Source organism: Copadichromis virginalis, linkage group LG13 (genome assembly GCF_057382275.1).
Source record: "Copadichromis virginalis isolate Kocher_CV1m ecotype Utaka linkage group LG13, C_Virginalis_male_GT1.1, whole genome shotgun sequence".
Lineage (NCBI taxonomy): Eukaryota > Metazoa > Chordata > Actinopteri > Cichliformes > Cichlidae > Copadichromis > Copadichromis virginalis.
Window position 1 is genome coordinate 18,324,312 of NC_140630.1, and position 14,448 is coordinate 18,338,759.

At 41.3% G+C, this 14,448-nt stretch overlaps 1 protein-coding gene across 1 annotated transcript; it reads right to left on the minus strand.

Moving 5' to 3' along the window:
• Positions 1–1,667: 1,667 nt before the first annotated feature.
• On the minus strand, positions 1,668–13,688 carry pyroxd2 (pyridine nucleotide-disulphide oxidoreductase domain 2). The gene is made up of 16 exons (XM_085477731.1): positions 13,509–13,688; positions 13,155–13,174; positions 12,971–13,064; positions 8,671–8,744; positions 8,408–8,563; positions 8,094–8,247; positions 7,920–7,981; positions 7,745–7,842; positions 7,505–7,646; positions 7,280–7,414; positions 7,128–7,200; positions 5,339–5,492; positions 4,540–4,691; positions 2,920–3,026; positions 2,423–2,543; positions 1,668–2,223 (listed from the first exon to the last, which is right to left on the minus strand). The coding sequence occupies exons 1-16, from the start codon at positions 13,630–13,632 to the stop codon at positions 2,153–2,155; spliced, it is 1,737 nt and encodes a 578-aa protein (XP_085333857.1). The 5' UTR covers positions 13,633–13,688; the 3' UTR covers positions 1,668–2,152.
• Between the last annotated feature and the right edge of the window lie 760 nt (positions 13,689–14,448).

Sequence of the window (14,448 nt, forward strand, 5' to 3'; positions counted from 1 at the left end):
GTGAGAGAAAGAATGTGAATGTTTAGGCTTTTATGATAAGATGGGAGAACCAGAGGCTATAAGAGTTTGAGCAATGCTCCACCACTTTGAGATTTGAGGCTGTCTGCATCAGTGTCCATCTCCCACGTGTGTGATCATTAAATCATCGTTTGACTCAACCCGACCGGACCAGTGTTGTTATTGTGGTTTTTCTCTTGTCTCCATCCCCAATATTTTGAACCTTAACAGGTCCTAATTACTCCAAGTTTGTGTTCCAAAGGGTGATGGGAGTCAAAGAGGAGGTACTGGTCCGTGTGTGTGGGCTTCCGGTAAACTTCGATGTTGAGTTTGCCGTTCTCTTCAATGTGCACAGCGCAGTCCAGGAAAGGCAAACAGTTGTCCTTTGTGTCTTCCCTGGTGAACTTGATGTTTTTATCCACAGCGTTAATGTGCGCAGTGAAGGATTCCACTTCTTGTGTCTTGATTTTGACCCAGGTGTCGTCCATATATCTGTACCAGTGGCTGGGTACTCTTCCTTTGAAAGAGCCAAGAGCCTTCCTTTCCACTTCCTCCATGTAAAGGTTGGCTACAATAGGTGACACGGGGGAGCCCATGGCACAGCCATGTTTTTGTCTGTAAAAGCCTTCGTTGTATTTGAAATATGTAGTGGTGAGGCAGAGGTCTAACAGTGTGCAGATCTGATCGGGTGTGAAGTTGGTCCTGTCCTCCAAGGAGCTGTCTTCTTGTAGTCATTTTCTGACAGTCTCCACGGCCTCCGTGGTGGGTATGCAAGTGAAGAGAGAGACTACATCAAAGGACACCATGGTTTCATCTGGATCCAGGGTAAGTTTCTGGACCTTGTCGGTGAAGTCGGTGGAGTTCTTGATGTGGTGTGGGGTGTTCCCCACGAGAGGAGCAAGGATGGTAGCAAGGTGTTTAGCAATGTTATAAGTGGCTGAGTTTATGCTACTGACTATGGGTCTGAGTGGGACAGCTTCCTTGTGGATTTTAGGAAGTCCATAGATGCAGGGTATGGCATCCCCTGGGTAAAGGCGGTGATATGTAAGGCGGTCAATAATTTTGTCCTTTTCAAAGTCTTGAAGGCAAGCTATAACTTTCTTTTTGTAGCTGCTTGTGGGGTCTCGCTTTAAGGCTTCGTAGGTATTGTTGTCACTGAGGAGAGTAGTGATCTTTGTATGGTAATCTGTAGTGTTTAGGACCACGGTGCATCTCCCCTTATCAGCTGGTAAAACAGTGATGTTGTGGTCTTTGCTCAGGGAAGCGACGGCCTTCTTTTCCTGTATCCTGTATTTCCTGTATCCCCCAAGAATATCCTTTCAGGGTGTGGAAAAGGAAAATCAACTTTAATTTGCATTAATAAGGTTTTAAGATATTTCTAAGCTGTTAAAATGATTTTAATAACCAACAAAAGATACATAGTAAAAGATTGAATTTAAAACCGATTAGGTCACATTTTGTGAGTTATCCACCATTAATTTCAGGACAGGACAGGGCATGTCTCACAACAGAAAATTATTAAAACAGAATTGTATATTATAATGTGGGTAAAATACAATTGCTTCAAGCTATTTCTTTTGGAAAACACCTATGTTTTAGTATCATGACACTCTAAGCTGTGACATCAGCCCCAAGTGAAATAAATGCAACATAAGAAACAAACAATCATACATGGTTTAAAGGAAATTAGACATGGCTTCAGTTTATTTAAAAGTATTCAAATAGAGTAGTAAAATGTTCCTTTGTGCATGACTATCATCACTTCACAGTTTTTGTTAATTTAATTAAAACAAGAATTAGTTTTTCTAATAATACGTTTGCATTCAGTTTGCTTTGGTGGCATCAGTAATTTTCCGGTGGCTCACAGGTTGGTGTTGATTTTGTGTTTTTCCACTGGTAAACCTTTCACGTGGCCTTCCTGTCCAGACCTGTTTTATTGCGCTCTACTTGTCATTTTTAATCCCATGTCATTTGTATTATTACGTCAGTCATTTAACTATTAAATCATAATGATCTAATCATAAGTTAATCTAACAAGTGGCTGGTTTTTGTTGTAATATGACATTGATTTTTTCAAGCTAGTCACATTCACTCTAAAGAAATGTAGTGCATAGATAAGCGGACCACACATTGATAATGTTATCTGATAATGCCCTCAGCGACGTTTCAAGTCAGCGATGACGGTAAGGGCTGCATTCCAGCCAGGGGAACCCATCACACCCCCACCTAAAAATGACATATCGACATGGAAAAATTAGCCATCCTGGCCGTCATTTATCATCAGCAGTGAAGGCATGGGCACATCTTAAGATCAAAGGTTCATTAAGTGTGCTCTCTAAGACCAGCTAACATTGTATTATTACTGTACAACATAATAAACAGCCTTATTTGCAATTCTGCGTTCAGCTGAGCATTAAAAGCAAACCTGGATGACAGCCACTGCCACACAGATAGAGCCCTTTAATTGGTGAGCGGTAGTCTGCGAGAGAGGGCAAGGGTCGTGTTAAGTAGAGCTGGTCCAGTGACATTGATCCATGGAAGATATTCTGTAAAAACAAGACCAAAAGTTTAAATTCCCCTTTTGTTTTTCCTTCCAGGGCTATAAGTAGAAAAATAGCCTCCCTTGTGGTTATTTACTGTTTTCTTCATACAAAGGAGGCAGAAGCAAATGCAGTTAAGCGATTAAGTGTCACACAGTGTGTGAACTTTGATTCTGGCTCGTGCTGTAATAAAGCTGCCTGTCACCATTAACTGCTTATACAACAGCCACGTCCCAAAGTAGGCAGTTAGTGACTGAACACTGAAAATAATGCAAATGACTTCCTCATCCAGTGAACAGCTGACTGTGTCAAACAAATAAGTGGCGTGTCAACATTCAAAGTGTTGCTCAGTGCTACAGCATCCACAGTGCATAGTATCTACCCCTCCAGTGAGCCCAAAGATCCTCTCCAGGTCAGGAGGGGCCAGGATGTCCCTGCCCACCACGGACTTTTTAAACCCAGGGGCGTATTGCTCTACCCAGTCAAACACTGAGGAGACAGAAACAGACATGCTTTTCACTCAAACACATTAATCAACATACACGACATTTAAAGAGTCCAATTCATTTGAATATTTTAATAATTTTGGAGAAAATATATTCCTAAGATTCACCAGTCAATTTGTAAACTTGACTCATTGTTCCATTTAAACTGTAAGAAAATGTCTAAGAAAGTTCCCTTCAGTGTCATTGAAGCCTGCTACAGTGAGGCTTTAGAGCTTGAAAAGAAGGTAACTGGACTTCTTTAGGTTTTTTAAAGAGGGTTAAGGTCTCATCCAGGAGGCTTCTTCGGGTATTTAAATGCTAGCAGGTTTTATCCCATACATGAGCCAAGGTTTGACAAAAGGTGTGGCTCACTACAACCAGAGGTTTCAGGTGCACTGGAATATCATGCTTTGATAGTTCCTCTGATAGACCTGCTACATAAGTGATGACAATGTGGTTCCATTTCTCCCTCATTCTGTTTCTCCCTTGTTGGTTTCTCACCTTATTTTCGTGCATCTTTGCTGATTTGATGAAGGACCAGTTGGAGTAACCACATTTTTTGGGAGTTTTTTTTACTTGCATGTGTTCCATTGTTTCCCTTTCTAGATAAGAGGGAACACTTTCTGCCTGGTGTTGCAGGTTCCTGATCACTCCAAGTTCACATTTCAGTAGGTGGTGGGAGTCAAAGAGTAGCTACTGGTGTGTGTGTGTGTTTTCAGTAAACTACAATTTTGAGGCTTCCATCCTCCTAAATGCACACAGCCAGAAATAGCAAACTATTAATCTTTGTATTTTCCCTGGTAAACTTTATGTTTCTATCCACTGAGGTCACATGAATACTGAAGGCTTCTACTTCTTAGATTTTGACCCAGGTGTCATCCACATATCTACTGTGGCTAGGTTAGGTGCTATTAATTTGAAAGAGCCAAAGAGCTTTACTTTTAACTTCCTTCATGGAAAGGTTGGCTATGGGAAGTCCATGGCAGTACCCAACCCCCCACACCAAAACAATAGTTGCATTTAACATACATGCTGCTGAGGTAGAAGTCTAACAGTATACAAATCTGATCGAGGTAGGGCTGGTTCTGTTGTGTAAGGAGCTGTCTTGCTGTAATCAGTTTCTCACAGTCGCCACTGCCTTGGTTGCAGGTATATAAGTAAAAAGCAAGACCACATCAAAGGACACTATGGTTTCATGTAGATCTAGTGTACGTTCAAGGCTTTTTCTTTTGAAGTCAGTAGAGTTTTTGATATGATGCGGTGTTACCCACAAGCACAGCTGAGATGGTGAAAAGGTGCTTGGAAATGTTGTATGTGGCTGGGAGGTGGAACATCTTCAAAAAACTTCAAGAAGTCCAGTCACCTTTAAGATCTTAAGACTACTATGAACTGGATGACTGTGAATCTAAACAAACATACTGCCATAGTAAGCTAGAACTAAATCTACCAGCAGTAAACATGTTTGGCACGCTCAAAACATTAAGAAGTCCAGAGAGTGGAGCATTTGTGTTTCTAACCAGTGTCTGCAAATGCCTCCCGGTCCTGGTCTGTCCACTCCCTGCCTTCTATATAATAGGGGGTGAATTGGGTAAAAAGTGACACCACATGGCAGCCAGGGGGAGCCAGAGTAGGATCCAGCACAGAGGGGATGGTCATTTCCACCATAGGCCTACAAGACCAGAGGAACATGATGCAACCAGATGATGGATTGACAAACATGTTGGATAAAGATTTTCTAAAGATATATTTGGGTGATAATGTTCAAGTAAGTGCTGACTGTGAATTCTTTTATCCTTAGCGGGATATAAACTAGTTCAAGGGTAAGTAAGTGTTATCTGTGAGATAAGGATACTGCACGTGGACTACTTATGTGAGTAACCTGGAAAAATATATGTTGAAAATACATAACCTAAAAAAATTGTATTAAACTATATGAGAAAGTATATTTTATTGTACAATCTCAAAGGTTTTAAGGTTGAAGTGCTAAACATTCACACTACTCACTTTAATACGTTCTACCATTTGCAACTACACAGTTAATCCCTTATCTCAGTAACAAGCGCCTAAAACTTTGCCCTGTATTTTCCAGTTCACTAAGAAGTGTACATGTGCACTGCACAAATCTGTGCTTGAACATTAACTAAAGCTAGTTTTCTTTTCTTCCCCAGAACATCCTTTGTAAGCCTTTGTAAAGGCTTATTCTATTCTATTCTATTCTATTCTATTCTATTCTTCCCTCAGTGGGACATTTCAGCTTGATTTGGCATGCACAAATCTGACATTTTTAAAAGAACACTTATGCGAAGACATGTTCACCTTGCTGAGGGTCGTTCATTTTTTGCTTCCTTATATGCTGTTTCCAAAACATCCACACTTTCGCAGTTCAGATGGATTGAGCACTGATGGTGTGATCCAGGTTTATCACCTGGTGTGGGAGATGCTAAGAAGTTTGGCAACTTGTCTACTGCCACTGTTAAAAAAGAAAGAAAGAAAGAAAGAAAGAAAGAAAGAAAGAAAGAAAGAAAGAAAGAAAGAAAGAAAGAAAGAAAAAAGAGATCACAACAGGTAAAATGACATGGAATGAGTGTATGTGCTTCATTTTCTTTCATTTTCTTAATAAACTTCAAATTTTGGTCGAGCGTGCAGAAGACACTGGAAGCTGAATAACTGTTGAGACCCAGTTTCTTCATAGGATTACAGTTTTTTCTGATTGCGTAAGCACATTTTTTGTAACTATTGGCTAATTTTGCAAAACTCTTCACACAAATAAGAAAACCTGTCACCCAATCATCAAAACATTGTAGTTCTCTTGCAAAAGCAAACACAGCTAGATTAACTCTTCACACCTTCGTAAAAATGGTGTTTCCGTATCAAACAGTACACACAAGCCATCATCTACTAAGCACACAATGCGCCAACTGCACACTGATGGTATGAATACAAAACACATCTGGCTTTTGCTTTCTCTGTGCACAAGGTAGGCTATGTCAGTTTGAGCTCATACTTCTGTCATAGATCCATAAGCATAGAGGGATCCAAACTTCAAGTACTGGTGTTTATTCAAACACATCAAAACAAACACAAGTGTTCATTTCCAAGTATAGGATTATTTGCAATCGCCATAATGACTATATGGGTTACTTGGTCTGCAGTGAACATGCTTCCTCTGCCCCCAGCATCTGGTCATCTAGCAATTCTCTAAAGTAACAATTTCAGTATTTTTACATCAATGGTATTGGTGTGTTTCTCATTGGCATATGCCAGTGCTACAAATCTTTGTGCGAAGTGACTGTACTAACCGATTCTCATTTCAAGATGTCCTTATGGTACTTGCTACAGTGTAGCGGCTCGAGTTAGGCTGGACCCATTGGCCAGCTACCCTCAGGGTCATTCCACGGTTGATTACATGGTCCACTATTGTAGCTCTGATGTCATCAGCAATTCTATTTCTTACTCTTCCTACCCTTCCTCTCCCCCCTCCTCATCTTCCTCTCCCCCCTTCTCGTCTTCCTCTTGCTCCTCCTTGTCCTTGTCGTCCTCTTCATCCTACTTCTTCACCTCCACGTCCTCTTCCTCGGCCTCCTCTACTTCTCACTCTTTCTGCTCCCTCCATTGTACTCCGCACACACAGCTTACCTGTATTATAGTGCTTAGGCTGATTGCAAAGTGAACTAATTATCTAAAAAAGTTTTCACATGTGAAAGTGTGCCAGACAGTTGGCAAATTAGTGTTAATGATAGCCATACATGTGTATACTTTTGCTAGGAGTGTGTTGGAAATTTGGTAATTGAGTGTTGTGCAGTGAATTGTGCCTACAGTTTTGCAAAGTGTGTGTTACAAAATTGCAAACTGAGTGCAAAGCAGTTTTTGTGCTTTTAGTTTTGCAAACTCAGTGAGTGGTTTTGCTATAAGTCTGAATAGTTTTAGAGATTGTGCTACAGGAATCACAGTTAGGGTTTAAGCATTCAGAAAAAACTGTAAACATCTGATACAAAACCCACCAAAACAAACCATTTTTCCAAAGATGACTAAAAGATGTACGTTTTTACCTCAGTATATTATATTGCCAGTCTTAACTTTAAGTTCTGATTGATGAAAGACTCACCGTTGATCTTGGTAACAGGTGAAGTGTAGTCGATCTGGTCTACTGCTTTGATGAATTCTGAAGAAAGAGCAGACTGTAGTGATACAAGAGGTCAGAATAAGGGACTTTGTTCAGAGCTTTGCTTAGAAATGGTGTTCAGTTTTCTGAGTTACCTGTGGTGTCAGGTTTTTGAAGGTAATATATGGGGTAGCATTTGATAAAACAACTTTACTGTGGATTTCTGTGCCGTCCTTTAGCACCACACCCTTAGCATCACCATCTGAACCAACCAGGATCTGGCTTACATCCTGCCAAAGATAAATGCAAGAAGTTAGGGAAGCTAGAACATAATTTCCCATGAATCCATGAAATAAACAACATCAAATCAAGGTGATTACCTTTTCTGTAAAGATGTCAACACCATAAGATCGAGCAGCACTAGCAATAGCCTGAGACACACCTCCCATGCCTCCTTCTACATAACCCCAGGCACCCTTTTCCTTCTCCACCTCTCCCATCACATGGTGCAAGAGAACATACCTGCAAGTCAAAACCATCAAGTCACTTGTAATTCTGTCCAGCTAGATCTAAGATTACGAGAGTTTGGTTGTCATAGGCTGCTGTAAAATGTGTCTCACCCACTGCCAGGATTACTAGGACTGGTCATGGCTCCTATTACACCATCAGTAGCCAGAGTGGCTCTCAGTGGCTCAGAATCAAACCACTGAGTGAGAATCTTTCACACAAAATACACGTTATCTATGCAATCTAAAAATAAGAGGAACTAACGTCTTTGTTTAATCGCTAACCAACCTTCATTATTGGAGCAGTTACGATTTCATAGAAGTCTGGAAGGTTTTTGCCCAGTTTTAGACCTTTGGATTAAGAGCCAGAAATATTAATGACTAAATTAATGCAGTGTACAAATTAAGTACTTGCTAAATTTGGAGAATAAAAAATGTTTAAAAAATAAATAAACCAACCCACCACATCTGAAGATGGGCATCAGTGTTTTAGCTGCAGCCACCCTCCGTCTCAGTGATCCAGAAGTGAAACCTGGAATATCTACAGGTGGAGCATCCAGGAGAGGGTTCATAGCATCTGCTAGCCTCTCCAAGTGTGCAACAAATTCAGGATAAGCCTGTATGTATGTTGAGGAATAGGTGAAGATGTATGTAGGTAAGCAAAGGTGTGTGGGATTGTATCACATAGAAATAAAGGTCCAGCAAAGCAAAGAACATTTTTTTGGATCAACCTAAATGAACAATTACTTATTATGTTTATTTTCAAACCTAAATCACCTTAGCATCCTTCTGTGAGAACTTGCCGATCTCCATCTGGTTGGTGGCCAGATCTGAGCCCAGAGTGAGAGAACGTGGAGGAGCACCTCTCACCCCTTCCTCCAACATGGGGGTGAAGGCATGGGGGTCTCTCATATACACCTTCAGCCCATGTTTCTGAATTTGTAGAAAAAGGGGGAAAAATGATGAACTGCAGCAAGGCTAAGGACTGATATTATCTCATGATATCTAGAATCTTTCTTTGTGATTCTGGTTTTGTGTACCTTGAGCTCCAGGTCTCTGTATATGTGCGGTCTTAACAAACTGAGCAAGTAGGAACACCTAGAGAAGCGGAAACCTGCAAACCAATGTAATTTCTCTTAGAGGAGTAAAATTTTAGGTTACTTGCATAACCTACGGTTCCCAGAGTAGCATGAGTGCGATATCTCACTACAGGATGCACCTCCCTGCATGAAGCATGTCTCTTCTGTATCTCTACCAATCCTGATTGGCTGGTGATTGTAACGACCACGTCGGGCATAGCCTCCCACCTTTAAATAGGTTGCGCTATTAGATAGTCATTATTTAAGATAAGCACCTCTTCTTGCTTTGCCCCAGCACGAAAGGTTGCTTGGTAAGACGACTCACTCATGCTACTCTGAGAACTGGGGTTACGCAAGTAACCTAACGTTCTCTTTTCAAGCATTTGTTTCGATGTGTCACCATGGGAAATGGAGACTCCCGTATTGCCAGACAATAGTTATCTACTTTTATTTCAAGCAATCATGGCAATATATCTCCACAAGCAGTGCCGGTCCTAGCCTGTTTGGCTACTCCCTCTGCCCCCACCCCCACCCCACACACACACACACACACACACACACACACACACACACACACACACACACAGACAAAACATAAAGCTGTTGTACACACACACACACACACATATGAAGAGAGAGAGAGTATGCATAGTATGGGGTTCAGTTTGAAAGAAGCCCTGAAAGAAGAGAACTATTTGTGCAGGTGGAAAAGAACGAGGCATGCTCTGAGCATGTTCACTCTCTCCTCTGACAGACAAACTGTCATTTTGATTGAGTCCAGAGATAAACTGGGGAATGTTATATGTTGTACTGGAGCCAACACAATCTTTTTGCTATTTATTATGAAGCCCAGGTGAGCCACGCCAGAAAGAGCCAGTCATCTAAATATGTTGCCAGATGAATGGCCCCCTGTCTCAGCAGTGCTATCGCCACTTCTGTGAAACAAGCAAACACTTTGGGGCTCAGTGACAGACCAAAAGGCAGCACTTTGTAACAGACACCCCGAAGAGCAAACCTTAGATACCTCCTTTGTGGAGGGTAAATGGGAATGTGAAAATATGTGTCCTTCAGGTCGATGGAATTGAACAAGTGGGCAGTGGAACATGCTTTATCAAACAAGAGTGTGTGCTTGTAAGGTTCAACACGGAGACAGAGCCTGTTGTTGCTGAAACAAAGTCTCCTTCCTCAGCAGCTTGGGTGTATGGGCTCCATACGCATATCAGCGAGGGGTCGATGGGGCAGCAGAGCCCTTACAACACACTCCAGAACATGGCAGGTGAATGGGAAATATTCAGCTTCTCCACCTGGGGTAACAGAGGAGGCTGTCAGGCCATTCTCTTCTTCCTCCCGGCATACTGACTGACAGGCTGTGTGGGTTAGCCCTTCAGTGGCCTGCCCTGATCTCCTGCCTGAGTGGGGGTACTGGTGGTAGCTGGGACTTCCTTCGTTTGGAGATAGCAAATTGAGTGGGAAGCCAGACGAACACCTGCGTGAAGGTCTATCTCGGGGCAGGAGCAGGTGTTGACTCAGTTTTCCGGGGGAGGCAGAGCTTGAATGCCTCATCCTCTCTCTCATATTTCTGCTGAATATCCCATCAAGCACGATCGGCATGACCAAAATGTCCTCCTCCTCCCTCTCTGACAGGTTTGTCAGGTTGACCAATCTGGCTCGCTCGTGCAACGCCATCATCCCCATGGATTTTCTTGTGGCTTGGACTGCGCAGTGCTGCATGCTGAGTGAAATATGTGTGATCACAGTAATTTCTTCCCAGACATTTGGGTCAGGTCTGGTTGCCATGCCCCCACATAGCACTGGCTGGTAGGAAACAAAAATGGGGGAAACATTCAGTGCCATTACAGCTAAAAGCCACCGCTTTGTAGGCCCTCTCGGTCATGATGGACTGAAAGCGGTCTGCCTTCGATGGGAGTATGGGGCTCCTGGAGGAGGCTTTAGCCAGCCATGAATGGAGGTGGCCTGCAACTAGCGGCTCCATGTGGGGCACACAGAGTAGGCCGTGCTTCTCTATGCCCTCAAAATCCAGGGAAGAAGGCCCTTGGATGGCGGTTCTGCTGCTGAACGGGAGGCCCTCCAGGAGGCAGTTACCTCCCAGGAAGACTGGGAGACTGGGAGTTCTCTTCAGAGAACCACTGCGGCTAGGCCCAGCTGTGAGCCCCAGCCTGTGGTTCGGTTTCCGTGACTCCCTCCTTGTCACCACCAGTGACCACTTCCAGTGGTATGACACCCGATCTATGGTGACGATTTGGGTTCAGGAGAAAACAGCTATGGGAATTAGCTAACACTCCTGTCTGTGGAAAGTTAAGCTAGTTAGCCCTAGAAGGTTGAGATTGGGCCGAAATGAGGAGAGGATTGTGAATAATGTCTATGTAGTAACCAGTGATGTAACGAGTAATCTAACCAATTACTATTCCTATCGTTACAACGCTGTTACCGTTACTAACAAGAAAATGCAGCGCAGTCGCATTGCTATTTTTCAACAAACAGATGGTTGAAGCTGTGTTCAGCTTACCGCATCTTATATCAGTTGCACGGAAGTAGCTGTCTACATAAGTAATCTGGGCGCTACAGCTTTAAGCAGCTGCATGCGCCCCCGACGGCGGCAATCACTTTCTGGCAGACGATCCCTTTTTGGCACAACACCTGGAGCTAAGGGGCAAAACAATCGCATGAGTGCTGCTGTTTGACTCAGGAAGAATCGTGCTAAGCCAATCACAACTACTTTAAGATGACAAAGCAACAAGGTGATATATACCAGAGTCATGATAAACAATATATACGCAGCGTTTTTTCCTGAATAGTTTCGTCACGTTTACTATCTAAGGACAGCAAGCACTCTCTGCTTATGACCAAACAAAAAAACAGCCCATTTGTGTTGGTGGAAAAATGCACCATGTCGACCAATCAAAAATAATATGGCAACATAACATTTGGTTGTTTAGGAAGAGGGGGAAGTTTTAGGAGTGACGGCGAGTGAGAGAGACTGTAGAAAAAGAGAGAGCGAGTTTTGAGATGTGAGAGATCTGTGACATTTAGCGTGTTTGGGTTAATGTGTTGTCTTGTGTAGTTAGTGTGTAGTGTTGTGGATAGTTTTGTGTTGTGTGTCAGAACAATGAGGCGACTGCTGTCTCCAGGTAAAAAACAGGAGTGATACACCTGCTGCTGTCAGACCTGCAGGTATCAGGCTGTGATGTTCTCCTTTAAGGTGGACAGAAATTATGTTTTTGGAGTCGCACAAATCATTTGTGGCATCTTATTGAATGCAGAACAGCTGATTGTTATGTAATTAGTTTGAAATGGTTATTTTAAAAAAAAGGTAAAAGGTAAAATAACAAAACAAATAACTTTGTTGTTTGCAAAACTTGTGCATAGGATTTTAAAATTGACAATTGCATTTAAAGTTATGGAAGTTATGAAATATGAAATATGATTCAATAAACATGTTTGTGGTTGTTACAGTAAAAATATAACTTTTTCTACTCTGATTTTATGTTTTCTGTCTGATTTTAAATCAATTGTGTTAATACAGTATGTCAAAATGAAAACATAACTGTAAATTCAGGCACGTGAGGTTGTACTGAAAAGAATGATACCAAACAAGGCAAAGTAAATAGTTTTTAAAGGTGTAATGTAGAGGTAAAATCAAAAGTAGTAAAAAATGGCCAATTATACCCTGGACCCCAGAGGGTTAAACATTTTTTTTAAAGTAACGCAATAGTTACTTTTCAAGTAATTAATTACTTTTACAATATTGTAACTCAGTTACTAACTCAGTTACTTTTTTGAAGAAGTAACTAGTAACTATAATTAATTACTTTTTCAAAGTAACTTGCCCAACACTGGTAATAACATAAGCTATTTCAAGGTTGGTGCCGATCAAATTGGTGGACTAAGATACATGCTCCTCCTTCTGAGGAATACACAGGAAGGTACATCCCATAGTGAGACATCGAAACAAATGCTAGGAATGAGAACAGTACGTGACATAACACACATTTAATAAATATTAAATAAAGCAATTACCAGTAAAGGGTGAGTTCACCCAAATAAGAGAAAACCTGTATTTCTTCAAACAATTAGATAGTTTCCATAAAAATCAGTGTGTGATTGTTCAGTGTCACTGTGACTAGTTTTTCAGTGGAGGAAATTCTTGCACCCCAAAATTAACAAATGTATTTTAAGTTTAAGAAACAGAAACAAATATATACTTTTTTTTATATTTAATTGAGCTAGAAGTCAATCCTACCAGGGAAGATTTCCTCTGAAACAGCTGCACCTCCCAGCACATGTCTGCGTTCCAGCACTGCTGCCTGCAGACCTCCCTTCTGAAGATATGTAGCCTACAGGCATACAAAGCACACATCACTTTCACCACAGTACTGAAACCTTACTGCAAAAGCAGGTGTTAGGAAGTAACTATGTAAACTCACTGCCACCAGTCCGTTGTGTCCTACAAAGAGATGTAAAATACGCAATTTAAAACCGATTCCGATGCATGAAGTTTCAAAAAGTTGTTCCATAATTAGGTTTTTAAAATATTTTGTGTATACAGTGTGCCCTGCAGTAATGAGTTCAAAGTTGAATAATTAAGATTAAACTATGCACAGCCGTAAACGGAGTAAATTCAGTTATCTTGGAATGCAATATTTATTTTACTATACGAAATTACCTTATTTATACTACAATCCTACAAACTCAGATTTATCGTTTTTGCAAAATCTATCGCCCGTTATTACAGTATACGTCGCTCTCTGCATTTCTTTCCTACAGTCCACAAATCTCACCTCCACCGATGACCAATGCGTCGTAGTTTGATTTTAAAGCAGTGTGACTTGACCTGGAGCCTGTCACTGTACCCGCAAGGGTCACAGCCCTCCACCATCGGTTAGCCAACGCTGCTAGAGCCATGGCAGGAGTTTGGACTCTTCCACTTCAATCCCTCCCTCTTTTGTGGTGAAGTAGATCCGGGTTTCATACTGGAGGCGACCCTTTATGGACCTCATCAGTTAGGGAAATAGATACAGAGATATGGAAGTAAACTATAGTAGTTATATGATGTATAATGGTTCACTTCTGACGTATTGATAAGAGAGGGAGTGAAATGACACATGAACTTTGCACAGATAGCTAATGTGGTATTTCTGTCACATGAGGCAGTTTTTATACACTTTAAGTTTACGCTGTTACAGTTAAAGTTTAGTACACATCCTTCTTCTGCCCTGATACTGGCTACGCCCATAGCAGAAATACTAGGATACATAAAATACATTTTAATGTGGATATTTATTCGATTTAAAGTCACAAAGTAATTTTAAAAAAGAAAACCAAACGTGTTGGTGTTATTCTGGAAGTGAACACATGGTGGCGGGGTTGTTCCATTAATATCAGGTTCACAGTTCGCGTCAGCACATCGGTAATATGCACTGTATGTATTGTACGTACAGTTCAAAAGTGGGGAGACTCACTAGCGAATTGAAAAGAGCAGCATTGTATATAGTTTTTTATTTTATTTACAAGGATCTTGACTCTGCTCCCTGCTTCAATTTAAACACAGTAGCATACTTTCAATATCAAGTCACAGGACACATTAACATTACCTCTAATTCACTGGTTCACTTGTTTTGAATGTTTTTGCTGGGCATAAATGTGATAAGCTTAAAAACAAACAAACAAGCAAAAACTATGAAGCTACATTCTCTGATTTCACTGGGATATTTTAAAGGT

Coding starts and splice junctions, on each gene's coding strand:
- pyroxd2 (XM_085477731.1), bottom strand. CDS start 13,632: ATGGCTCTAGCAGCGTTGGCTAACCGATGGTGGAGGGCTGTGACCCTT. Junction 8,745..12,970: donor TTCAGAGGAAATCTTCCCTG/GTAGGATTGACT, acceptor ATTGGTTTGCAG/GTTTCCGCTTCTCTAGGTGT. Junction 8,564..8,670: donor ACAGAGACCTGGAGCTCAAG/GTACACAAAACC, acceptor CTACAAATTCAG/AAACATGGGCTGAAGGTGTA.